At 41.8% G+C, this 26,589-nt stretch overlaps 1 protein-coding gene and 1 long non-coding RNA gene across 4 annotated transcripts in view; one reads left to right on the top strand and one right to left on the bottom strand.

Annotated features, from left to right (window-relative positions):
- The window catches only part of PRKCA (protein kinase C alpha), a 198,689-nt gene that overhangs the window by 117,028 nt on the left and 55,072 nt on the right, over positions 1 to 26,589 (top strand). For all 3 annotated transcript variants that reach the window (XM_079965446.1, XM_079965445.1, XM_079965447.1), the window contains exons 4-5: positions 7,795 to 7,906; positions 11,985 to 12,113. In XM_079965446.1, the coding sequence (XP_079821572.1) occupies positions 7,795 to 7,906; positions 11,985 to 12,113 (241 nt within the window). The remainder of the gene's footprint in view (positions 1 to 7,794; positions 7,907 to 11,984; positions 12,114 to 26,589) is intronic.
- LOC307210151 overlaps positions 1 to 26,589 on the bottom strand; it is a 113,756-nt gene that overhangs the window by 60,548 nt on the left and 26,619 nt on the right. The gene's annotated exons all lie outside the window — the stretch shown is intronic.

Raw genomic sequence — 26,589 nt, 5'->3', positions numbered from 1 at the left:
TTCTGCTGGGAGGGAGTTCCATAGGGTTGAGCCCACTACATGGAAGGCATGATTCCTCATTGATACAAATTGTGCATCTGGTTGGTGGGGGCCAATGCACGTCCTATGTGATCTCAGTGATTGACTTGGGACATTTTGCTGGAGTGTCCAGACCAGGTGGTAATCCCACATTGAGTGCATTGCAGTGATCAAGAGTTGAGGGTACGTGTCCATGAATCAATATGGCCAAGCTATCTCCGTTCAAGTAAAAGCCATAGTTTACACGTGAGCTGTAGGTGGTAAAAAGCACTTCTAAACTGCTAAGGCCACCTGAGTTTCTAATACCAAAGATGGACCCAAGAGTCCTGTTCTTTTATAGGAAATAGAACCCCATGCAGAACAGGCAACTGCCCAGTCTTGTAGACATGAGAGTGTGTTTTTAGCTTTTTGGAATCATTTGTTTAAGTTATGGACTGTTTCGAGGACCTCATGACTACTCATCCAGACAGATTGTAAGGCAAGTTCTTTTTACAGCCTATAGGCTTAGAGATATGTGGATGAGCCGGAACAAGCCTGAGTGTTGGGCTTGCACATTCTGCCTCCCCTCTCCTACAGCTGTGTGGCAGAGAGGAAGGCTTCATAAGAGTTTGTTTCATTTTAACTAAATACTGGTTTTAGTGTTATCTTTGAACAGGGTCCTCAGTTTAGAGCAAACTTTGGTTAGTTTCATAACAAGTAAGCTCTGGAATATTAAACTAATCATAGTTCCTTTTAAACTAGGATCTATTGCTTTATTAGAATCTATGACCAGGTTCTTCAAAACTTAGCCAAAATCCTCCTCCAGTTCATATGCTTCTCTCAGGGTTGCCCTTATAGTGCTAATCTTTGGTTTAGCATCATGTGCCATAGAATTGTGCAGCCGTAGAGTCAGAAGGCTGAAACCTGCACATTACTCAAGTGACAGGCTGTATCTCTGACAGTGTTCTAAATACTGAACACGATAAATTGAGACTACAATTTTAGATCTCAGACTAAACAAAAAACCCATTGTTAAATAAAACACGATAATTAATCAGCTGTATTTAAATCATCTTCTAAGATCAAAACTTCAGTGCTGTCATTTTAGTTTTTGAAAGTATCCTTGGAATCAAAGCTATATTTTCAGGAACAACATCATGGGGAAGATGTTTCTAGGACAAGAGTTATTTTTGTTACTGTTGTTGTTGTTGTTGTTGTTGTTGTTGTTGTTGTTATTGCTATTGTCAGGAATTATAATGTTCTTAGCATGATCCCATTAAATTCCTAGTACTAAAATGCTGTTTTTTGTATGTTAAATTTGGTATTACGTTGTTGTTGCATAATTATGAAATTGTTTCTGCAATGGCTGATTTTGATTTTGTATTCCTTTTCTCTCAATTGAAAGCTGCTTTGAGCTTGATTGTTTTTGTAGAAAGGTGGCATATGAATAAAATTATGCTGATGCTGAGGTTTGTATGTAACAATCGCTGTGCCCTAAACAATGCTTTTAAAAGCCTTGGAAACACTGAATGTATTATTTTTCTCAGAAATAGATTGTATGTTAGGTGTTCATATTAGTTGTAGCTGCATTGTAGAGCTCCAGCTTTTGAGTTGCTTAATTTTGGATTTGTGCATTAAATTGCCATTATGTTGGTTGTTGTTGTTTTTTTAATGATAATTAGAAAGTGGCATGTTTCTGTTGTACCAACTGCTGGCAAGCTCTGTATAAATCAGAGATGGATAGACTTCAGGGTTGTAAGAATTAGGTTTTGTGTTGTTTTATTAAACTGCCAGAATTTGGTTTCCGGTAGCAAGATGGAAACTGAGCTCATTGTCTTTTCACACAGAAGCTGGCCCTTGCTTAGCACTTGATTACCAACAGAGCGGAAGAGAAGTGTATGCATAGCTTTTACGAGGGGTGTAAAACATTATCCTCCTTGGGTTGTCTTCTCTCTGCTGGTTGTATTTCCATTTCACTGCTGGTTTTCTCACACCCTTGTCCCGGGTGTAGATCTTCACTCACCCCTTCTTCCCTAGTGGTGGTGGGACAGCCACCATTTTGTGGTTCACCTCAGGTGCCAAAATGTCTGGGGCGAACCCTGCTGTTGGTGTGAAGAATCTGTGGGAATAGAGGAAGGTTGTCCAGTGTGTTGCCCAAGGGCCACATGTGGCCCTCAGTGCCTTTATCTGTGTCCCACAGCAACATTTGATGCCTCCCAGCCCTTGCACTGCTACCCCAAAGCTGCTCTTTGGCAAGGAGGTGCAAGACTCTGACAGGGTCCTATATTCCTTCCACCTTCTTCCCAAAGCCTAGTTAGTGTTCTCCAAGCTTTGGGGAGGAGGTGGAAGGGCCTTTGCTCCTCCTTCCAAATCCAAGTGCCTTGCTTACCTGGCTTTGGGAAGGTAGTGCCAGGGCTGGTGTGTGTGTGTGTGTGTGTCAAATTTTGACACCCACCCTCCCACCCTGTGTGACAAGGCAGTGTGTGACCCATGGGTTCCGTGTTGAAGTACTCTCGCAGCACACTTGGTATGAAAAGTTGGGCTGCCCTGGAATAGAGTAAATACAATTTTGCAAGTTTCAAAGGTGGGTAAGCTAATACACTTAGTCCTCTGTATAATTTTCAGTAATGCAACCCTTGCCTCTTACTAAATGGTAAACAAACAAAAAACCGCTTAATCTTGGTATTTTAAGTTTATTTCATATGGTCATTGTTTTCCCTCTCACTGGGAAAAAAATGTTGTTTTTTACTTTTTCATTTAAATTATCTTGCCCTCAAGGAGCCCATTTTTTAGGGTTCCTAAAATGCTTCCTGTTTTTGTTTTTTCTTCAACATGTTCATTAAAGTGTAAAGTGTTGCTTTCAACAAACCGTTACATCTAATACAAACATATATCTATATACAGTGGTATCTCGGGTTACATACGCTTCAGGTTACATACGCTTCAGGTTACAGACTCCGCTAACCCAGAAATATTACCTCGGGTTAAGAACTTTGCTTCAGGATGAGAACAGAAATCGTGCTCTAGCGGCGCAGTGGCAGCAGGAGGCCCCATTAGCTAAAGTGGTCTTCAGGTTAAGAACAGTTTCAGGTTAAGAAGAGACCTCCAGAACAAATTAAGTACTTAACCCAAGTTACCACTGTATAGATATTAATTTTTCTTCCTATAGTTTTCCAGTAAATAGTTGTGTGCTGTTTTTATATCCTTAATAAGGGTAAATCTATGATTGTCTACATTATCTTTCTTCCGTCTATGCTTTTGAGCAACTGTCATAGAAGCCATATGTCAAGCTTTAGAAGTTACTTTTTTTCCGTGGCAGCATCTGCCATCTTGGCACCGTCCACAGAACTTTCAGGCAATTCTGGAAATGTCTGGAGATCTGCTGTGTCTCTGCTTCCTGATAGGTGGCTGCCCTGGCATTTTATCTGCTGCTCTTTCCTTGGCCAGAAAAGTATCAACACTGAGGGATTGAGTCAATAGAAAAAGAGAGAGGATACACCTAAGGTCTTAGTTCAAACTAACCTTTTAAATAGCAGCTATGTAGAGTTAATATGAAACAGGTTTTTTATTTTATTTTTGTAAGCTGTGCTTTAGGAAATAATAACTGGAGAGGAAGTTATTATAAGCTTTGACCCTGGCACCAAAATGCCGCAAGCAATCCTTTCAGTAATAGTAGTGTTGCAGAAGAGACTTGCTGTGTTAACGTTCTGCTGCCCCAGTCTTTTTCACCTCTTCATATGGTAATGACACTCTTCTTTAAAAAAATTAATTAATTAAAAAATAAAACAACCGGTAGAAATGTGTTACCACATACCCTTTTGTGTGTTTCCATGAAGTTTCAACATCATTATTGCTAAATAGTTTCTCCTAATTAAGGAAGTATGCACTGTGACTTCTTTGAAATTGAGAATATGGGCCAATCACTTCCTTTACCAATGCAGGGCACCTTCCCTTTTTTATAAGCTTCCATCTTTAGAACGAAAAATAATATTCAATATAAATCTGTTAAATGTCTAACACTGTATCATACCGGATTTCTAAAACGAGTGCAAATTGAAATGATAGCCAAGCGTCCTTTGAGTACACCATCAAATCTGTGGTCATGTACATAATATCTGTGCTTCAAGAGGAAAGTCTGATAAGCGCCTAGGCCCCAGGCAGCCCTTGAAGACATGTTGATACCTGTTCTAAGATTGTTCTCACTTGCATATCAACAGTTTCCCACACCCCTGCATGGTGGTGATTTCCAGTGCATCAAGGAGGAGCCGGCTAAAGGAGGAATTGGCGGCTAAACCCAATTCCTGTTTCATGAATGAATAAGTAGCTGTGACACATAAACAAAAAGCAAACAAACCCATTTTATGAGGCCTTGGTGACTTCACCGTTCACCTTATAGGGCATGGGAATTGCTTTAGGCCCTGTGGAATTGCTAGCACCCACAAGGGCATTGCTGGAGAACATTGCCAATTATTAAGAAGCGAGTAGAAATACAAGACATTTTGTATAGCTTTTTGGAGACGCCTTCTTGTACCTTTTAAGCAATTGACCGTATTCAGTGGTTGAATGGGGATTATTAAGGAAGGTCTAATGAAAGGATTCTGCATTAGAAATTTAGGAGCCTACCTTGGATGGCTCTTTTCCAGATGTGAAGTTCTTGTCCTTCCCTGATGCCAGATGTTCAGAGGAGAGTGAAGGGGAGAACTTAACAAGGAGACCACTGCTGGATGAGCTACAGTGGCTTCCTTACATTTGTCAGTGCTATCCTTGTTCCCTCTGGGAGTTTTTGGGAGGGTTGCTTATGAACATTTACATTATTACAGTTACAGAAAGTTCTGGACCAGAGAAAACAGTGAAGTGTAGCTTGCCCTCATTATAAGTGCAGAGATCTCAGCACTGACGTGCTGGTTGCCATATGCCTCAGACATCTGTTTGGCAATTTTTGTTCAAAGAAATATCATTTGTACCCACTTATTATTCACTTGTTTAGGTTAGGGATGGAGAACCTGCTGCCCTCCAGATGATGGTGGACTACAGCTCCCATCATCCCTGATCATTGGCAATTTTGACTAGGACTGATAGGAATTAGAGTCCATGTCGACCAAAGGTTCCACATGCATACCTCATGTTTTATTGTTGTGAGTCATCTTGTGAATCCCCTGGGGGTAAAGGTGAACTACATGAAAGTCACATGTTGAAAAATGATAGAAGATGCTACCTGTTGAGAACAAGTTGGACAGACACCAATGCAAAAAATAATTGTTTTGATTAGACTTCCCTATATGTTGTTCTGCCTCCCTCTAGAGGGGCATGTAGGTATTTTAGACACTTCTCAGTTTAGATATTCTTCAATGTTTTGAAGATTAAAAGAATGATTCACTGAAAGATCTGCACCTTTAGTGGCATGAAAAAACATATACAACATATCCCCTCTCTAGGGACTATTGTTGCATGTGTATAGGGCAGCTTTGGGGTGTGGCCTGTATGTGGTATGGGACTTAAAGGAATAAGTGGTCTTTTGTTATTGGGCAATTGAATTCGGCTTCAAGGAGCTAATTGACAAGGGTTTAAATATCACATCTAATTTATCTTGCATCTATTTTGATGTTGTTACAACAATGCAAAAACACAATATTAAAATCAGTTTTAGGGTGGATTCTAAAAGCATTCATCTCAGGTGTTAAATCCCAGTGTTAAAGAGATACAGCCTTCAGCATATGATGAAAGCTGTATGATGGCAGTGTCATAAGCCTCTCTTCTTGCAGGGAGGGAATGCCACAGAGAATCCGTTCTCCTGGGCTGCCATCTCCCAAGTCTCTGATGTGGAGCCACCTGAGAGATTCTGTAGGGAAGGAGGTGGTCTTTTTGGTATTTCAGGTAGTTATTTAGGGCGATAAGCAGTGATGTGAGCACCTTGAATTGGGCAGGTGTTGTAAAACAAGAGTTATGTGAGTTCTAAATAATCATCAGTTTCAAGTTGTCTTCAGGGGCAACCTCGTAGAGAGTGCATTGCAATAACCTGGTCTGGAAGTTACAAAAGCCTGGGGTACATTGACGAGGTTATCTCTATCCAAAAGGGGCTGTAGATGGCAGACCAGCTGTACCTGAAAATAGGCACTCCTAGCCATCAAGGCCACTTATTTATGTATGTATTTATTTCATGAAATTTAAGCACTGCTCGATTGTAAACCCTCAAAGTGGTTTACAAATTGATCCCGTGACAATGTTGGACCCAGGAGTGCCTCCAAGCAATGGAAGAAATGAAGTAGATTATTGCACACCAGAGCTTTCGGCACAGTAAATTAATGTCCAAGCCTCTAGAGACCTCTCTGTTCTTTTGCTGCTGCAAATAAATTTGGGAGCTCTTCTGGAACTTCACTGGTCTGAAGGGGAAATGTTTCTGTCCCACGGTAGAGAAATGAGGTCTCTGTCCCTAATAATGCTCCAGATCGGATGCATAAGACTCGCTTACCAGTGCATGCATGTGAGGTTGTATTTGCCTCCTCCATTTTGCCTCCATATTATATTGTTATACTTAATTTGGACCTGCGTTATAACATCGTGGGGCATTTTATTGTTTGTTCCTGCAAAATGACCTTCTGCTTTTGTAAATAGAGCTGCACAAAACCTGCTACTTTATGATCCTGTAATAGTACTTAAAATATAACTCAATATAAATATTTGCAAATGAATTCATGGTCCAACTGAGATGCATCTTGTTGCTAAGGAGCTACCTTCCAGATTTCAAACTTTTCTTTCCGGCCTTGGCTGAGAGAGAGCTGCTAGATTTCTCTTCCTTTGACTCTCTGTTCTCTTCTATCCTTATATATTGCTAAAAACAACAACAACAATAATAACAATAAAATAAGAAAATAAGGCAGATGAAACTGCTACTATAGTATCTTTAAGAAGCTGCCTTATACCAGGTCAGCATATTTGTCTATTTCATCCAGGGTTGTCCTTTTTGTCTGTGACTATCTCCAGGCACTTGGGCAAAGTCTTTTTCATCTCCTGCTAGGTGACACTGCAGGAGATGCCAGAGATTTGTATCTGGATCCTTCTATGCACAAAGTTACCACTGAGCTACAGATTCTGCTGTATATAAATGCACCCCTGTAGGTCAGCTAATGGAAGGGAACATGATGTCTCTTATTCTGTGTCCGCCAGCTATATGTCAGATTCCTAGACTGTTTGGGGAGGGGTCTTGTCCCATGAGGGACCACACTAGCTTTCCTTCTCCTGCTGCCAACTATAGGGCAGTTGAAAGCTGATGGAGCCAAGCTGTGCTGCTTGTTCTGGAATGTGTTTCTCTTCCTGTGACTGGTTCAAATGCTGAGCAAAAGAATGGAGGCAATAACTATATACTTCTCTTTCTCCCTCTTGCACACACACAAAATCTAAAGCAGGATCTTAGCTTTTATCTTGAAAAAAATGTAAAGCACAGTTCACACATGTAGGCAAACATACAGGTAGCTGATTGAATGAAGCAGAACTATACGGGAGCCGTTCTGCATAGTTACGCTCACAAGTGGGGATTGGCTCCCCATGTGGTTCTGGCTATTTCCACCATGATACCAAAAGTTGTTAAAGGAGGGTTCCAAGGTCCACATTGCAGGAGTCACATGCCACAGTGCCACAATGTCATAATGTTCAATTTCAGGTGGCCACCCAGGTGCCAGATTTCGGTTATTGCTATGTTGTATGATGAGATTTAAATGAACTTTTCAGCACTATGTGAAGAGTTATATGCTTTTATTTCTGAAATATGATTTGACATCTGATTTCTGCCTTCTTCCTTAGGACCCCAGAAGCAAGCACAAATTCAAAATCCACACGTATGGAAGCCCAACATTTTGCGACCATTGCGGGTCATTGCTTTATGGACTTCTACACCAAGGGATGAAATGCGACAGTAAGCGAAAACACCATTCACCTCATGCTATTAAGAAAGATTTTTTTTAAAAAATGAATGAAACCATTAGGCATTGACCAACTTCTTGGCAGGAAAATATTGCTTCAGTTACTGTTAATTGCAAGCATGACTGTCCATTTCAAATTAATATTTGAGCACATCTAGCAAAATACCGTATATGAAAGGAGCTGTCTCCAATGTGGATTTTGCTGTTGCAATATTTTAATGGAAACTTACTGGAAGAAAGAGCCACTACTTTCAATCAGCGGTTGAGTTGGAACACTGTGGTCAAAAACCCAAGCATTAAAAAAAAATTAAATGCAATTTGTGGCTTCATAGTTCTTTTCTGTACTGTCTGCTCAACCATTCTGCTGTCTTCATTACTTCTAACTTCAGTCTTCCTTAAACCACGATCGTGGAGACTAGGACAGTGTTTCATGTGGCATGTCCCTTCTTGGATGGGTGGTGGGAAACGATTTGCGACGCCCTCTAATGGAGGAGCAGTACCCATTCCCAAAATTTGGGCCTCAACCTCAGTTTCTTCTGGGGAGAGCAAACTCTTGCCAGAGGAGTCACCATTCTTTAGTCTATTTCACTCAATGGTTCCTAGCACCAGGCTTTGGCTGGATGCAGAAGATGAGTATATGATCCTAGGGTCAGAGGTACCAACCATGGTTCAAAAGAAAACTGGAGTCGTGCCCAAGCATTTCAAAGAACCTGGCTTGTCAAGCGCTTCGGAAGTCATTCCTTTGAAAGAAGCTTTCAGTCAGTGTCCCAACACGACTATTGCAGAAGAAGAGTTACTCTGAAGAAGAAGCAGATGCAGGCATGTACCTGTCATTATGAAGACATAGAGAAAGGCATAAATGTAAGAGGAATCACCTTCCAAAGCACCAGTGATTGGGAAACCACTAAGAGAAATTCTGCAGTTCCAATGTGCCTTTGTTGTCTCCACCACTGTGGTAGCTTGAAGTGGAGGGCAATGCTGACCTGCTCTCTACAGCCCCAACACTGCATATAACACTCATGGGCACACCATTTACTCATAGCATTTTAATACCCAGAAATAGGGCTCAAGGTATTGATCATTTTGTCTAAAGGCCCATGTTTCTTTTACCTGTAGCAATCTAGTAGGGATCCAGTTCTCCTAGAGTCATCTCCACTGTTCAGAATCAGGCTAATACTATAGGAATAGGAATTTCACTACTGTACCTCAAATTGGTCTGGGGGGGGGTCTCAAGAGGAATTTCACCTTATTGGGACCAGGCATTGAAGGTCTGAATGGCATTAGCCATGGTAGTCTAGTTCTACCTCTTAGAATGCTTTGTACATTATCTAAAATAGTTTTCCCCCAACTCAGTGCCCTCCAGATGTTGTTGGACTACAACTAACATTAGTCCCAGTCAGCATGACTAATAGTTGGGGATCTCAAATATTATTGTAGCATGTCAGGTTGTAGCACAAGCTAATTTGCTGTTCCTTTTGGAGATGCAAGACTAGTTATAACAGTTTTTTAAACTAAAAGCAGCTGTTGCCAGGAAATGCACAAACATTTGTTTTTGAGTTGCACTCCTCTTCAGTAGCTTTAAAAATAGTAAGCTCTCACATATGACTAATGATGGCTTACAAGCTATTTGGGGATTCCTTCGAAGTCAGTATTTACTGAGACCAGTGATAAGATTAGCGTCTGAAGAGGAGTCAGAGGCTCTCATCCAATATATTCCTGTCTGGGAGCCTCCCCTTTTCTTCTGATATTTGACATTACTATTCATTCCATTTTCTGCCTTAGATGTATACACATCACAAAGATCCCTGCACCTCCAAGTATTCTTCTCCATCATTGTCTGGTGTACATCATGGCAAACCAGGACATCAACTGTAATTTAAAGTCCTCAAGATCTTTCTTTCTTTCTCCTTTACTTACTAGCCAGCTTTGAAAGAAGCTATTTAGGTCCATCTCACTCTTCTTCATATGGGTGTAAACCAGAGCAGGGACTGAAGAGTACTGGAATCTAGCAACAACTGGAGGGCCACAGATTCTGCACCACTGCATTAGAAATTCCTGTTGGTCCCCACTTGTGTGTGTACCTGTATGAAAGAGTTTCGGATATGCCTGGGCTTGTTTCCACACCATGCATGGCAATGGTGTCTGAAGAGTTGTCAGCGGTGGAGATGAATCTCTGGAGGTGCAGGGATCTCTGTGATGTGTATACCTCTAAGGTGGAAAATGGGATGAATAGTAATGTCAAATATCAGAAGAAAAGGTGAGAGGGTCTTCACAGACAGGAATATATTGGATGAGAGCCTCTTACTCCTCTTCAGACACTGGTCTTATCCCTGTTCTCAGTAAAAACCAACTTCTAAAGGAAAAGGTAAAGGGACCCCTGACCATTAGGTCCAGTCGTGGCCGACTCTGGGGTTGCGGTGCTCATCTCGCTTTATTGACCGAGGGAGCTGACGTACAGCTTCTGGATCATGTGGCCAGCATGACAAAGCCGCTTCTGGCGAACCAGAGCAGTGCACGGAAACGCTGTTTACCTTCCCGTCGGAGCAGTCCCTATTTATCTACTTGCACTTTGATGTGCTTTCGAGCTGCTAGGTTGGCAGGAGCAAGGACCAAGCAACGGGAGCTCACCCCGTCGCGGGGATTTGAACTGCCAACCTTCTGATCGGCAAGTCCTAGGCTCTGTGGTTTAACCCACAGCGCCACCCACGTCCCACACCGACTTCTAAGGAATCTCCAAATAGCTTGTAAGCTATCATTAATCATATGTGAGAGCTTACTATTTTAAAAGCCACTGAAGAGGAGTGCAACTCAAAAAAAAAAAATCAAGAAAAAGAAATCGTATGGAAATTGTTTCTGTGAATATTTGGCTGCTCCCCACCCCACCCACCCACCCCCGTGATGGGAACAGGGAGTGTTTTTCCCTCCTTGGATTCTGCCAGAAACTTATTCCTGCCCCAGCACCAAGTCAGAGAGATGAACCATGTTGGATGAGAATGAAATCTTACTGTCTTGTTCTTTGCTAGGAAGCCATTGTTCTTTCCTATCCATCCTAGTTCCTATCTGATACAGGGCTTTTTTTCCATACACGCAAGTTACTCTTATAAATTGTCTTAATGATATTTCTATGTATCATGTAGTCATAGTTCTTCTGCCAGACACTTTCTTCATCCCTTTCCTTGTTCTTGACATTCTCAATTGCATTTCTCTTGATATTCTGCCCTTTCTAATCTTCTCTGTCCTTTTTAAGATCTCCTGGCAGATGTCTGATCAACTTAAGTTTTGCCACATCTTACGCAGAGTTTGTTGTCTTCAGTTCAAATCCATACCAGTTTTTGATGCCACCTCTGACACTAAAGTCTTTTCCAATCAGCTTGGTGAATTGGAATGTTGTTTTTGGTTCTGAGCCCATCTGCATTTTACACACTGCCTTGTAGTTCCAACACAGAGAGACAGACAGACACACACACACACACACAGAGAGAGAGAGAGAGAGAGAGAGAGAGAGAGAGAGAGAGAGAGAAAGAAACATATCTCTAAGGCTACATGTTTCAGTGGATGTGCAAAGTGGGAGGAAGGAATTGCTCTATCCTTTCACTTCTGGATGTTCCTCCACTTAAAACTGTCTTTCCACAAACTGCTTATTTTGCCTATATGGAAAGGATACAGGATCTTGTCAGCACAGGATCTTGTCTTAATTTTAAAAATTATTAACACCTTACCTTGTTTTTTTACCGTTTTAATATAATTATTCTATATCTTCCATTGTTTCTACATATTTTACATTGTTTTTAACTCTGCATTTAATAGTATACTTAATGTTGTGTTTTCTTTACTTCTTAACTTCTTTACTGGTCATTGACCAAATTTTTGCCGTAATTCATATGGAACATATGGGTCCTGCCATAGGGGCTATGAACTCACAGATTTCCAGTACTCACCTAAAGAAGTAGTTTGGATAGATCTGCTGTTTGCTGTGATTGGCTTTTGTAATGCAGTACAGTTGCAATCCTTTTACCCATCGCCAATGTTACGTAATGTAAGATGTCGAATTGTCTCCTTTCTGATCTGCAGCCTGTGATATGAATGTTCACAAGCAGTGCGTAATAAATGTACCCAGTCTTTGTGGAATGGATCACACAGAAAAAAGAGGAAGGCTCTATCTGAAGGCTGAAGTGAATGGTGAAAAGCTTGAAGTCACAGGTAAGGAAGCTGCAAGCCTCATTATGGAACTCCTATTGGTTTGGTAGTATGTCTGCTCATTTGCATTTAATAGCTTACGTCAGCACAATAATAACATTTTCTAGCATTGCTTTTGTCTGGTCAGTAAGCCCAATAGCTTGTGCGTGGCTACACACAGTTGGCTGCACACAGTTAAAATTGTATATTCTCGCAATCAGCATTACAGCCTAGTAGGTTTTTCATCACATAGATAAATGATTTCAGATGCTGAACACACATTAAGAAACCACTGGAATTCTGCACCATCCACCACCCCTGAAGACAGCCATTTCCTCTTGCCGCTGTGCCGTTTGCTGGTGATTTGGCTTGAGACATTTCACCGAGGCAGCATATAAAGTACAATTGGTATAGTACAGTGGTACCTCGGGTTACATATGCTTCTGGTTACATACACTTCAGGTTAGAGACTCTGCTAACCCAGAAATAGTGCTTCAGGTTAAGAACTTTGCTTCAGGATGAGAACAGAAATCGTGCTCTGGCGGCGCAGCAGCAGCAGCAGGAGGCCCCATGAGCTAAAGTGGTGCTTCAGGTTAAGAACAGTTTCAGGTTAAGAACGGACCTCCGGAACGAATTAAGTACTTAACCCAAGGTACCACTGTGTGTGTGTGTGTGTGTGTGTGTGTGTGTGTGTGTGTGTATACATATGTCACTTCTAGGCCATTTTTCGATATCAGGCCTCAGAATAAGCAACAGATTTAGCAGAGGAAAATAGTGTGTCTCCTGACTTTCATAGTTCCCGCTTTAGATTTCCATTTGCTCTTCTTTTTTAAATTAATCTTCCTTGTTGTATTGCTAAAGCTTCGTGAGTTGGGAGAAACAAACGCAAGCGCTGGTTCACACATAATGCCTGTGTCTTATTTCCTTCCAATTTGTCAAAGGGAAAGGTGGGGCAGGCACAGTTTGAGCCACATGCACCAATCGCAGCGAGCATTGGCTTATTCCTGATCATGGCCTACTCGAGGGGTCATGCACTAGACATGTTACACATGAGAATAAATGTTCTCTTTAAATAACCAATTTGAGACCTCCCCTTTTTTTCTGCTTTGTTTCTCTGTATGCCTCATATGCCATCCATATATTGAAACCTTGACCACAATTTTAGTTTGGTACTCCTTTTTATTTTTTTAAGTGGAACATTGTCCTCTTTTTTTTCTTTTCTTTTTTCTTTCTTTTGCACCCAAGTCCTCTGGAGAACTGCTTTGAAATCAGGACACGCGTTATACAGTGGTACCTCTGGTTGCGAACGGGATCTGTTCCAGAGCCCCGTTCGCAACATGAAAAGAACGCAACCTGCAGCGGCGCATCTGTGCACACGCAGGTTGCGATTTGCCGCTTCTGCGCATGCACATGACATCATTTTGTGCATCTGCGCATGCGCAAGCGGCAAAACCTGGAAGTAAACCTTTCCAGTATTTCCGGGTCGCTGCAGGACGTAACCTAAAAGAACGTAACATGAAGCGGACATATCATGAGGTATGACTGTAAATAGTTTTGAAAACTCCCCATGTTTCTTGTAGATCTCAAAATCACAAATAATCAATAAATGTAAACTAATGGTGGGAGTCACCAGGCAAGCCTTCTCGGTGGAAGCTCTACTCGACGGCTTCCACTTGCGCAATGTGGCTTTCCTCCCTCCCCTCCCTCGTTGGCTTCCTGCACCCCTCAAAATTGGTGAGGGGTGTGTGAGAGAACTCCAAGTGGGAGGAGGAAAGGGATGAAGGTTCCATCTGACAAACTTATAGGAATTCGACATAGCGCAGCAATGAATTCCACCCCAAATTTTTCGCTCTATAAGAATTCCACCCCGTATTTTTCGCTCTATAAGACTCACCAGACCACAAGATGCACCTAGTTTTTGGAGGAGAAAAACAAGAAAAAAAAATATTCTGAAGCTCAGAAGCCAGAACAGCAAGAGGGATTGCTGCTTTCACTGCGCAGCAATCCCTCTTGCTGTTCTGGCTTCTGGGATAGCTGCGCAGCCTGCATTCGCTCCATAAGACGCACACACATTTCCCCTTACTTTTTAGGAGGGAAAAAGTGAGTCTTATAGAGCAAAAAATACGATAATTATTTTTGGAAATCCTGGAATTATGTCTTGCCGTTCTGAATGTTTTACTACATCTATCATTGGATTCTTACACAAACGTTAAACTTGAGATAATATATATATATATTTAACTTCTTACTTGCGCAACCGCTTGCTTTCGCTGGGGCTTATATCTCTTCTCTTGCCTGTACTGTAGCTTCACCATCAAGAAGAACTGAGAGTAGTTATTTGTTATTAAGGCTTGGATCCAAAACAAAGGCTTACAATTAAAAAAACACTTAAAATATTTATGGTTTAGTAACTTTTTATTTTGGCACTCTTCTCCAAAACAAACGTGCTGTGGAAGGGTTATAAAATATTCTTAATACTTACAAATCTGGCAACTTGTCATCTCACCCACACTGACCTTTACTGGACTGTATTTCAAATAGAGTTAAAAAAAATTAAATAAACACAATTCTTGTGACAGCAGTTGGTACACCCAGTTATTTAATGTGTTTACAGGGAAGAATTTCTAGCTTGAAATTAATTGCTCTCTGTACTTTGCAATGGATGTTTGTTGTGCTTATACAGCGTATATAACTTTGTCTACTTTCATGGCATGTTTTCGTTATGGATGTGCCAGCAGTCTGATTTTCAAAAGCACAGGGTGGCACTCAGCGTAGCCATAAGTCGGTATAAACCTGGGGGTTGAGGTCCACTTGTGCCGTGAGACTTTTCCACCCCTTTCTACCCCCTAAACCCATTACAGGTGTTGCCCTAACCCTCCATAGAAGATTTAGGGGGCACAGAGGTGGGGAGGAGAGGGAAACAGGTTTTCTTGTGCAACTGGACCTCATTCTGCACACACAACAACTTAGTTGAATCTTGCTCTTAGACAATAAATGCCAGTAAAAAAATAGAAACAGAGGGTAAGGTAAAGGTACCCCTGCCTGAAGGCCAGTCGTGTCCGACTCTAGGATTGTGTGCCCATCTCACTTAAGAGGCCGGGGGCTAGCGCTGTCCGGAGACACATCCGGGTCACGTGGCCAGCGTGACAAAGCTGCTCTGGCGAGCTGGCACCAGCACATGGAAACGCCGTTTACCTTCCCGCTATAAGCGGTACCTATTTATCTACTTGCACTTAAGGGTGCTTTCGAACTGCTAGGTGGGCAGGAGCAGGGACTGATCAACGGGAGCTCACCCCGCCGCGGGGATTCGAAGCGCCGACCATGCAATCGGCAAGCCCTAGTTTGCAGCAAATGAGATTAGATGCTTTTTCTGTGGAGACCTAAGGAGCTGCCAGAGCTGGTGACTTGGATTCAGAGTTCCATACTACTTATGGAATGCTCTCACTCGAGGAAGTGGGAAAAGGTGGTTTCTCCAGTTTATTTGTGCTCCTTATAGTTCCCTGCAAATCTGCTTGGGACTATTGGAGACCATCTAGAATTATGTGGGATGTTCTGTTAGGGGCTGCAGGGGTAAGGAGGAACTAGGAGAAATTTCCTTCCTCCCACTTGCCTTCAGCTGTCAACTTTTCCCTTTTCTTGCGAGGAATCCTATTCGGAATAAGGGAATTTCCCTTTAAAAAAGGGAAACGTTGACAGCTATGGCTGAAGGGATCTACTGGATCTTCCATGACTGGAAGCAATCCATCCGTTTGTGGAATGACCGTCGGAGGGCCTTAGTAGATGTGTGACCACATTTAACGTGTGCAAGTTCTTTCCTTCCAAATCTTTACCACAAAATACATAATTCTACTCTCTGATCTAAGTCTGGTATTAAATCTAATACATCACACCAGCTCTCAGCTTTGTAGAAAGCTACAGCCTTGGACCCCACTATAGGAAAGCCTGTTATTTTGACTAGCCTCTCTCTTTAATTAGGGTATTGGATTCTGTCATTTCCACCTCACATATACACCTCTAGAATTAAAGACCAGCTCTGGCCAGATATGTGAATTCCTTTTTCTCGCCCTTTCTCTCCCCTTTACGTTCGGTTGTTTTCTTGAAGCTGTTTCTTTGCTTTTGTAATTATTCTTAATACCAGGAAATGTTTTTGTTTATTTTTTAAAAAGTGAACAGATATTTTTTTTTTGCCCTTTTTGTTCTAAAAATGCATGCTGTTAAATATTACTGCTGGGTGGTACTCAGGCTAATAAAAATGCTTTCTCTTCGGCTGTATTGGCATATCTGAAGCAATAGCCCATGAAAATGCAAAGCATGTTTTCTGCATTCTCTGTGAAATAGCATCATTTATCAGCTTAGTGAGAGCAAAGCATTATTAGGGTCTGTTTCTGTTAATGCACCAGTCAGAAGTTGAATCTGCGCTGAGCTAGCAGGCTGTTTTCTATGGTCCATCTATTGCTTTCAGTTCCAAGGTTATTATTTCCAAGGCAATAGTAAAATAATAAAAATGTGTCATATATATACACAATTTGTGTGATGTGTGTATGTATATAAAATAAAGCATTTATTTCTGATTTATTGTGTGTTTGTATATATACACATGCACGCCCCTTGAGTCTGGCAGAGTTATCTGTGGCGTGCTTTTGTTCAATTATAATTATGATGTTTCAGCAGTTATTTTGAGAAGGAGTTGCACCCTTATTGGATAAACTGCATTGAATCCCTAAATTTGATTTGTCCTGTGCCTCGGGTTACAGATTCTTCAGGTTGCATTTTTTCAGGTTATGGACTGCTGAAACCTGGTCACGCATGCGCAGAAGCGCCAAATCGCAACCTGCGTGTGCACAGACGCGCAGAAGTGGGTTGCGAATGCTGCGGGTTGTGAACGTGCATCCCACATGGATCATGTTCGCAACCCGAGTGTCCACTGTATAGGGAAAAGAGAATCCTTACTAGCTTGTTTCTCTAGAATCAATGGCGCCCAGCGCAGGTGGGGGAGCAGTCGCAATAGCACCCCACCGGGATCGCGCTGCCGGGGGCGGTGCGCTCCCCTCCCCACTCCTCTTCCTCCGCCAATGTCTAGAATTGCCACCCTTTGTTCACGCACTTTTAATTGGTAAGCCAAATAATGCCATTGACAGATTATTGATCCCAGTCGTCCTCGTGTTTTTCCACAGTCTTAACTTGTAGCCATTTCAAGATAATTAAAACCTAGAATCAGCGAAGGACTACTTATTTACCCATATGTAAATGGGGATCAATGCTGGTTCAAGCAGCTGAAAAATGGAAAATCCACAATGGGGGAGGGGTTGGATTTGGCTGATTTTGAACAGTCAAGCAACTCAGTATCCCCCTTTCCCCCAAATCTTCTCACTGTTTTTGCTCAGTGTCCTTTGCACCTACTTTTCTGCTGGGCCCCCAAACCCCATAATTTCTGTGACTACCTCTCCCAACGTATTGCAGGATTCAATGCTTAGGTTTCACTTTTTCTTTTTATATGGTGATATTTTGCTAGATGAAATAGAAAATATGTATTATAAGGGGTGGGGGACTGCTCCATTTCCCTTGTGGGGGATCCAAGAGCCCGTATACTGTCCTTAAGTAGGTTCCCTATCAGAAGGAGAAAATAACAGAGGCCAACCAGAGAATATTGAGAAGCAAGGCAGCTAGTAAGGCTGATCTTTATTAACTGTTGCAACAGGGTGCTCACTGCCACACGCAGAAGGCAGGATGGACCGAGAACAATGGTGTGCAAGCCCTTATATAGACTTTTGAAATTTCCCACCCTGTAGCTCAAGGCCACCCCCCCAAAACATCATACATACATCACAGAAGGAGGTGGGCTAGAGCAGAAATATAACGGGCTATAGCGGTCTACAACAGAAATCCTATCTGGCAGGATACTGATAATGGTCACTTGATTGCTTTACCTGGGCAGCCTGGCCATTCCTTTTGAGATGCTAAATACTTAGTTCCTGAATCCAGGTCACAGGCTCACCCTATTCATATACAAACACACCCTTAAGACAGGTAAGCAAAAGACAATGGAGAGGCTTTCCCATTTCCTTCCTCCTTGCAGAGGAATATTTGAGGTCAGTTTGGGAGAGTCAAATTGGTTTCAGGATTTCTCTTTTGTACTATTTCAGACACGTGGTTTATATACTTATGTGTGTGTTTGCCTTGTAAATTTATGAACATGTGATATATATATATATATATATATATATATATATATATATATATATATATGAGAGACCTTAGAATTCCTATGACATATGAAAATAATGAAAGTTCTCTTAACCTACCCCCCGCAGTGTATGCACTAAGAGGAAATTAAGAGAGGGCTTTTGAGTGTCAATTAGCAGACTTTGCAACATTCTCACTTCTCTGCTTGAGAAGAAGCAATAAAGAATCCAGAACCTGCAAGCAGGAAGGTTTTAATTAAAATTTGAAGGAGCCTTTATTAATGAAGCCTCTTGAAATGGGTTTATCTCAGAGAAATGGCAAGTAGTTGGGGATAATGAAGTGAGAGGTAGGCTATTCACTTCTGTGAAATGGGGTTTGCTTCTGAGTAAACATTACAGAAGGCTGATGACCATGAGGCAGGGTAACACTGGTAAATATTGCATTACATTGTGCTGTTTAGAACCTCCATTTTAATTATGTTTCCAGCTTATGGGTAACAATGCTAGGGGAGCTAAAGGACTCTAGTGTGAAAGCTACATAAAATGGATTAAGCATCTTTTTAATTTTCTTCGTTAAACTTTTTGCTGTTTTCTACACACACACACACACACCCCTTTCATTTTCCTTTTTGCTGATCTTGGATTTTAATTTAGTGTTATGCAGTGCAAAAATTCTGTAGGAGGCTGAATCAGAGTTCCATTTGCTCTTAAAATGCTCCGTGCAAAAGGTCTTACCTTGCCTGATGCCCTGAAGCAAGAAGAGCTAGTTATTTCGGAATTTTAATGTTTTAGGTTAAAATAAGTTGAATACAAAATTGACACTGTTGCACCATCTCTAGTTACTGAGGAGGCAGCTATGCTTGCCTCAGCTGCTCATACTTCATCTCCCCCTTGGAGGTACACTTTGTCGTGTGTGTGTGTGTGTTAAAAAACCATAGTTATTTCAGGCTGAAAGAAAGGAAGTGTAGCATATACAGCTACCATAGTAAATATAGGCCTGGACCCAAATGGGCTACTTTGAAAAGCAGCTCAGGAGCTTCAAGTGGTACAAAATGCAGCCACTCAACTGCTAAGACCATACAGTCAAGCCCTTGTAAAAGGTAAAGGTAAAGGGACCCTTGACCATTAGGTCCAGTCGTGACCGACTCTGGGGTTGCGGCGCTCATCTCGCTTTATTGGCCGAGGGAGCTAGTGTACAGCTTCCGGGTCATGTGGCCAGCATGACTAAGCCGCTTCTGGCGAACCAGAGCAGCGCAGGGAAATGCTGTTTACCTTCCCGCCAGAACGGTACCTATTTATCTACTTGCACTTTGACGTGCTTTCGAACTGCTAGGTTGGCAGGAGCAGGGACCGAGCAACGGGAGCTCACCCCGTAGCGGGGATTCGAACCGCCGACCTTCTGATCAGCAAGTCCTAGGCTCTGTGGTTTAACCCACAGTGCCACCCACATCCCTTTAACCTACAGTGCCACCCGCGTCCCAAGCGCTTGAGTATATTGCAAATATTGTTCTGGTTACCAGTAGGTTTCTGAGGCCAGTTGAAAGCACAGGTGATTACCTTGAAAGTCATGAATGGTTTTGGACTGGTCACGTAAGGGGCCACCTACATCTGTATCAACCTGCTTAGATGCTCAACTGCAAAGATAATTTGGTCGGCAGGCAAACAGAATAGGGTCCTCTTAGTGGCAACTATCCTCCATCTTGTTCCGGGTTGATGGTCAGCTGCAGGTGTCAGACCAGGGAAAAGAGTTATGTTGGCTTTATTATAGAGAACTCAATGAAAATGTCAACCTAGCATATTGTGGCTGTAAAAAAGTCAAATTCTTGATTAAGACCTTCAGACTCATGGAGGGCTCTCATCTAAGTAGGAATGATGGGCCTGGGGAGATAAGGCTTCACAATGTGCCACTGCTTCTCCTTGCGAGCTTGTTTACAGATACAGATAAAGCCAAGGTATAAAGCCAAAGTTCTTAACCCGAGGTACTATTTCTGGGTTAGCGGAGTCTGTAACCTGAAGCGTATGTAACCCGAGGTACCACTGTATTGTTAGGAGGGGGGAGGCAAAACAAGTCAGTCTGCATATGAGGTAGAATGTTGGACTGTGGGTGTTCTGTTGCCTCTTCGCACACAGGAATCGGACTTGGATTGGGAAGATAATATTTCCAGTATGAGTCAAGAACTTGTTTGCAGGATGCAAGCTTCATTTACATCGTATGTGTTTTATGTCATAATACTTGGTGAAGAGGCTCGAGGCCTTGGCCTTGTTTAAGTTTTCAGGGTATGAGAGTTCCACAATTGTGGGGCAATGACTAAGAAGGTATATCCATGCATCCTTATAGTCGTCATCATAGTTTTATTATTTATACTCCAGTGTTAGATGGTGCTTGGAGATCACCGTGACTAGAGTGTAGAAGATTCTTAAAAACTAGACTTGAGCTGTTTACACTATGCTAACATTTCAAAGGCATATTGTATAAGCCACTGTTCTATTTTCACGTACACGCTTTCCTCCACTATGGAATATATATGGAAGTGTTTTCTTCCTTAGTTTAAGGAGAGTTCTGCGAAAGACCTTTTGGCTTCCAATGAGAATGGCACTCTGTGAAACTGAGAATTTACGGGATTTGAACTCAGGAGCAAGAATAATGGCTAGTCATCACATTCTTTATTTAGGCAGCTTGTGAAAGAAGGTAATTTTCATATTTAAAAAGGCACTCATATTTTGCTGATTGAACATCCTGCTGAATGACTTCAGCCGTGACTTCTGTGTGATAATGAACACCAGAGTTTTAGATAGGATTGGACTGAAGCAACCTACCCACCCCGAGTTTGTTACTGCGATTCCAAAGCTTCACTGAAGCACTTCCCCCCCTACTGGTAAAGGTAAAGGTACCCCTGCCCATACGGGCCAGTCTTGACAGACTCTGGGGTTGTGCGCCCATCTCACTTAAGAGGCCAGGGGCCAGCGCTGTCCGGAGACACTTCCGGGTCACGTGGCCAGCGTGACATCGCTGCTCTGGCCAGAGCCAGAGCCAGAGCCGCACACGGAAACGCCGTTTACCTTCCCGCTGGTAAGCGGTCCCTATTTATCTACTTGCACCCGGAGGTGCTTTCGAACTGCTAGGTTGGCAGGCGCTGGGATCGAGCAGCGGGAGCGCACCCCGCCGCAGGGATTCGAACCGCCGACCTTTCAATCGGCAAGCCCTAGGCGCTGAGGCTTTAACCCACAGCGCCACCTGCGTCCCCACAGCGCTACCTGCGTCCCCACAGCGCCACCTGCGTCCCCCCTACTGTTAACACATATTTATTAATTTAGAAGATTTCTAAGTCACTTTACGTTCAGAAGACTTGTCAAATCAATGAACAGGAGATAGAAATCAAATACAATTTAACCGAGTTTCAGAGCGTTAAATAAAGTAGAGATCTAATGGTGCACAGAAGAGTAACAGAACCATGTATAAAATAGAGATAAAATAAAATAGAGATCAAACAAAAACTCGGATTTTACAACAATGTAACAGTCAAGTACACTGTGAAGAGATCTCAAAACAATGATACAACACATAGGTCAAATACAATTAAAAGAAATCAAGCAACATACTAAACAGAACTTGAAGACAAAAAATAAATAAATCTCAAAATGGTATACAGTATAAAAACCAAATGCAGTATAAAGTATTAATAATCAAATAAAACTTTTAAAAATAACCTTATACTATTAAATCAGTAACATCTACAAAGACATGTGACAGATAACATCAGATATAATAAAGCATCACAATATTTTTTATGTTATATATTAACATTATTTTCTCCCCAGTCCCCACACTCAAATAGAGACTTTTTAATGCTCTGTGATTATTATAGACTTACCTTTCAGAAGTTAGACCTGTGAATGTAATGAAGAGTCATTGCCCTCATGAGGCATATTAAAATAGTTTTGCTGAACTGAGAATAGTAGTGTGTTACAGAGCCTCATAATGCAGAGGGGCATAATGAAGATGATAACGGGAATGAAATTTGATGCCATAAGGAAAACACAGTCCTCATAATTTATTTTGGTGCTTAGACCAACAGCTCCACTGCAAAAATAAAAATGCAAAAATCTAATGTTTCATTTATTGTGTCATTTGACAACTCAGTAGAATAATATTTGATGTGTGTGTGTGTTTCATGTGGGCAATGTGTTTCGTACTCTCTAAGAGCATATTATTGCCATCAAAAGTAATATAATTTGGGAAAGGTTGGCTTCTGGTATCTGTAATATTGATTGCATTGGAGATTAGATTCACTCTCTAATATTTATTGCACTGGAGATTAGATTCAGTCTCAACCTATCAAGCAGATGTGATTGAGGCACAGACTAATTTCCATTTGGCACGTAGGGGAGTGAAATTCTCAACAGAATAGGAGAAAGGGAGAGGTCTAAGCATTTGCAGTACCAAATATATGTAATAAATCATTAAACATACCCTGTTGTAGATTTTACTGTCAGCAAGTCCCTGCCTCCATTGTTGTTTAAAACAGAACACAAATCCTAAAAAAACCCCCACTACATTATTTCAGTGTAACGTTTCAGCTCTTGGTCATAATTGAGAACTAATGACTCTTCAGGTTCAGTGTATTTATTATTTGTATTTTGTCTGAGGTTTAATCTCTTGCCCTCCTTATTCCAGAGATTGGGGTATGCAGCATTAAATTAACAAGCAGGTTAACACAGAATAAAACTGATAACATTTAAAAGATTTTAAAAGGCAATCCCCACCTCCCGGATTTAAAGTAATATGAAAGGGGAAGGGATTTGTGTCAAAAGACACTGGATTTTTAGGGGGAAAGTATTCTCCTGAAACAGCTGCTGGGTTCTTTCTGTTACCCTCAGTGATGTCAGACCCTCCAAATATCCCCATTTTCCAGGAACAGTCCCAGATTTACAGAAGCTGTCCCGGTTCTGATTAGATCCCAGAATGCCTCGCTTATCCTTAAAGGTAAAGGTAAAGGGACCCCTGACCATTAGGTCCAGTCATGACTGACTCTGCGGTTGCGGCGCTCATCTCGCTTTATTGGCCATCCCTATTTTCACTGGAGAAATATTGGAGGGTATGGAGTTCTGCGACCCCCCAAGCCAATGAGATTAGCAACCTTCAGAAGACAACTGAATGCAGCCCTCTATAGGGAAGTTTAAAAAAAAAGTTTAATGTTTTATTGTGTTTTTAAATATGCTGGAAGCCAGTTAGATGGGTGTCGTATTAATAACAATAACAATACAGTGGTACCTCGGGTTAAGTACTTAATTCGTTCTGGAGGTCCGTACTTAACCTGAAACTGTTCTTAACCTGAAGCACCACTTTAGCTAATGGGGCCTCCTGCTGCTGCTGCTGCGCCGCCGGAGCACGATTTCTGTTCTCAACCTGAAGCAAAGTTCTTAACCTGAAGCACTATTTCTGGGTTAGCGGAGTATGTAACCTGAAGCGTATGTAAACTGAAGCATATGTAACCTGAGGTACCACTGTAATAATAATTGAAGAAGATGTACCTATTTTCATCAGATAAATATTGGAGGGTATGCGGAGTGGGTTTTATGGGAACTTTAAAATTGGAAATATTTTCCTATGCAAATTAGAGTAATAGAGGTCTTCAGCAGACTGAGTCATATATAGAAGCAGTTGGAATATACCGGTACCCACATGATGTTTTCTCCCTGTGGGGCTCTCACAAGAAACTGTAACTTTTGGTTGCCTTATTCTCCCTAGAAGCTATTGGGATCTCTAAGTAGGGTTTCTATTTAGGAACTTAGCAATACCTTGCAAATTGAACTCTTGTGACTCTTTTTCTTCAAGGTTTTAAAAGCCTTTATATTCTTCAATATTATAAAAGCTTCATAAAAGGCAGAGAAACAGTTCTACATGGAATAAGCATGGGGGAGGGAGAGCTTTCTGGAGAAGGGGAGGGCTTCTAATTTACTTCCCAAGGCTATTTTTTTTTATTTAGTGTGTCTGTGTTAACATCAAACCTCTCATTTGGGGAGTAAAGAGCTGCTCCTTTCAGCTATGCCTGACCCTGTCTCATTAAAAATAGGCTGCCATCAAAGAGGTGGACTACAGAGACAGTATTTCTCTCCGAATACCATCATCATCCTGCTCTTTTGAAAAAGAAGCACTCGTTCAACGGAGGGGGGAGGCAAAATCAGAGTGCTAATTATGCAGACAAAAATACAAATAGGCCAGAAAACAAAAAAGCGAGCAAAATAATGACCTTTTTCTTTAGCAACCTGTGTTTAATGTGAACTTTGCTAACAATTCTCCTTTGAGCATTCTCCCTTTGTTTTGTGCCATTCAGTAGACTCATTCGCACAACGTGCTAATGCAATATTTGCACATAATACGATGCCAAGGTGCATGGCTTGCTTTAGCCGTAATATACGTGTGTTTCACCCTCAGACCTTCTGTAGTTGGCAGTGAAACAAACCCCAGAGTGCCAGGCTTAGCATTACACCTGAATCGGTGCTTGTAACATGTTTCTCCAAAAGAAACCATTATTGGGAAGCCAGTAACAAACCTTGGCTTCACGTTGTGGGTTGTTTAGAGAGGGTTATGCTCTCCCATGAGGCTTATGTAGCTTAGCCCCTGGGTAGTATATAGTGGCAGGACCATGGCAGAAGCTCAACAGCTGTGATCACTCTGGAGACCTGCACCTGTTTAGACTAAGCCATGGTTTGCACTACATCCAAGCCAGTTAGAGTAAACCATGGTAGCACACTACATGCAATCAGGTAATTGTGCCACCCTAGCTTTCTAATTAGGGATTTGTTTCCCAGGATTTTTATTCAGTTTAAGCTAAGTGCTGCTTTTCTGCAAATTTAAATGATCATTTGTATTCTGGAAAGGAGTATAGATTTACCTATATCTAATACTACACTTTTAATGAGGGTGAAAGAGGAGAGCGCAAAATATAGTCTGAAGCTCAACATCAAAAAAAAACAAAAAAAAAAACCAAGATCATGGCCACTGGGCCCATCACCTCCTAGCAAATACAAGGGGAAGAAATGGAGGCAGTGAGAGATTTTACTTTCTTGGGCTCCATGATCACTGCAGATGGTGACAGCAGCCACGAAATTAAAAGACGCCTGCTTCTTGGGAGAAAAGCAATGACAAGCCTAGACAGCATCTTAAAAAGCAGAGACATCACCTTGCCAACAAAGGTCCGTATAGTTAAAGCCATGGTTTTCCCAGTAGTGATGTATGGAAGTGAGAGCTGGACCATAAAGAAGGCTGATCGCCGAAGAATTGATGCTTTTGAATTATGGTGCTGGAGGAGACTCTTGAGAGTCCCATGGACTGCAAGAAGATCAAACCTCTCCATTCTGAAGGAAATCAGCCCTGAGTGCTCACTGGAAGGACAGATTGTGAAGCTGAGGCTCCAATACTTTGGCCACCTCATGAGAAGAGAAGACTCCCTGGAAAAGACCCTGATGTTGGGAAAGATGGAGGGCACAAGGAGAAGGGGACAACAGAGGATGAGATGGTTGGACAGTGTTCTCGAAGCTACCAGCATGAGTTTGACCAAACTGTGGGAGGCAGTGGAAGACAGGAGTGCCTGGCGTGCTCTGGTCCATGGGGTCACGAAGAGTCGGACACGACTAAATGACTAAACAACAACAACAATACTACTACACTGAGCTGTTTTCCTCTCCCTGCAATGCATATAGTATGTAATGGTGCAGCAAGCAGTTCATTTGATTTCATTTTGAAGCTTACAAAACATTTCAAGTAAAATGATGCAACCTGTACATGTTGCTTTCCTTACTTGGCATTATATTTTTAATGTTGGGTTTCATAGTGTAGAACAATAATTTAAGAAATGTTTCTTCTGGCCTTTTATTGAACAAATATACCCTTTGCTGTGTGCTTTTGTGACATGGCTAGAGATTCTCGGCCCTTTGCTTTTCATTGTTTATTGTTTCTGTTAGACAAAAGCTCTAGTGTGCCGCTGTAACTCCCACCACAGTCACGCTTTTATTTTCAGAAAGGAAAATGGGTCATTTTCTCAAAAGCTGGTTGGGGAGAGATGTTCCAAGTTGTGATTTTTCCATGGAGCTGTTTCTGCACACAATTAAAGTTTACAGAATATTAGACACTGGTTTATCCAACACCTAAGTTAATTATTCAGATACTTTCTACCTTCAGAAATCAAGTGAAAGCTGCAGCAGTGACCCAAATCACCTGCCTCAAATGTCTGCAAGTTGTTGTTTTATTGTGGTAATAGAAATTAAGCTGGGAGACAGTTTAAAAACAAATCGCGTTGCTTGAATCCAGGGTTCCT

The sequence above is a fragment of the Podarcis cretensis genome (assembly GCF_951804945.1).
Source record: "Podarcis cretensis genome assembly, chromosome: 2".
Lineage (NCBI taxonomy): Eukaryota > Metazoa > Chordata > Lepidosauria > Squamata > Lacertidae > Podarcis > Podarcis cretensis.
This window is presented reverse-complemented; position numbering and strand designations above follow the sequence as displayed.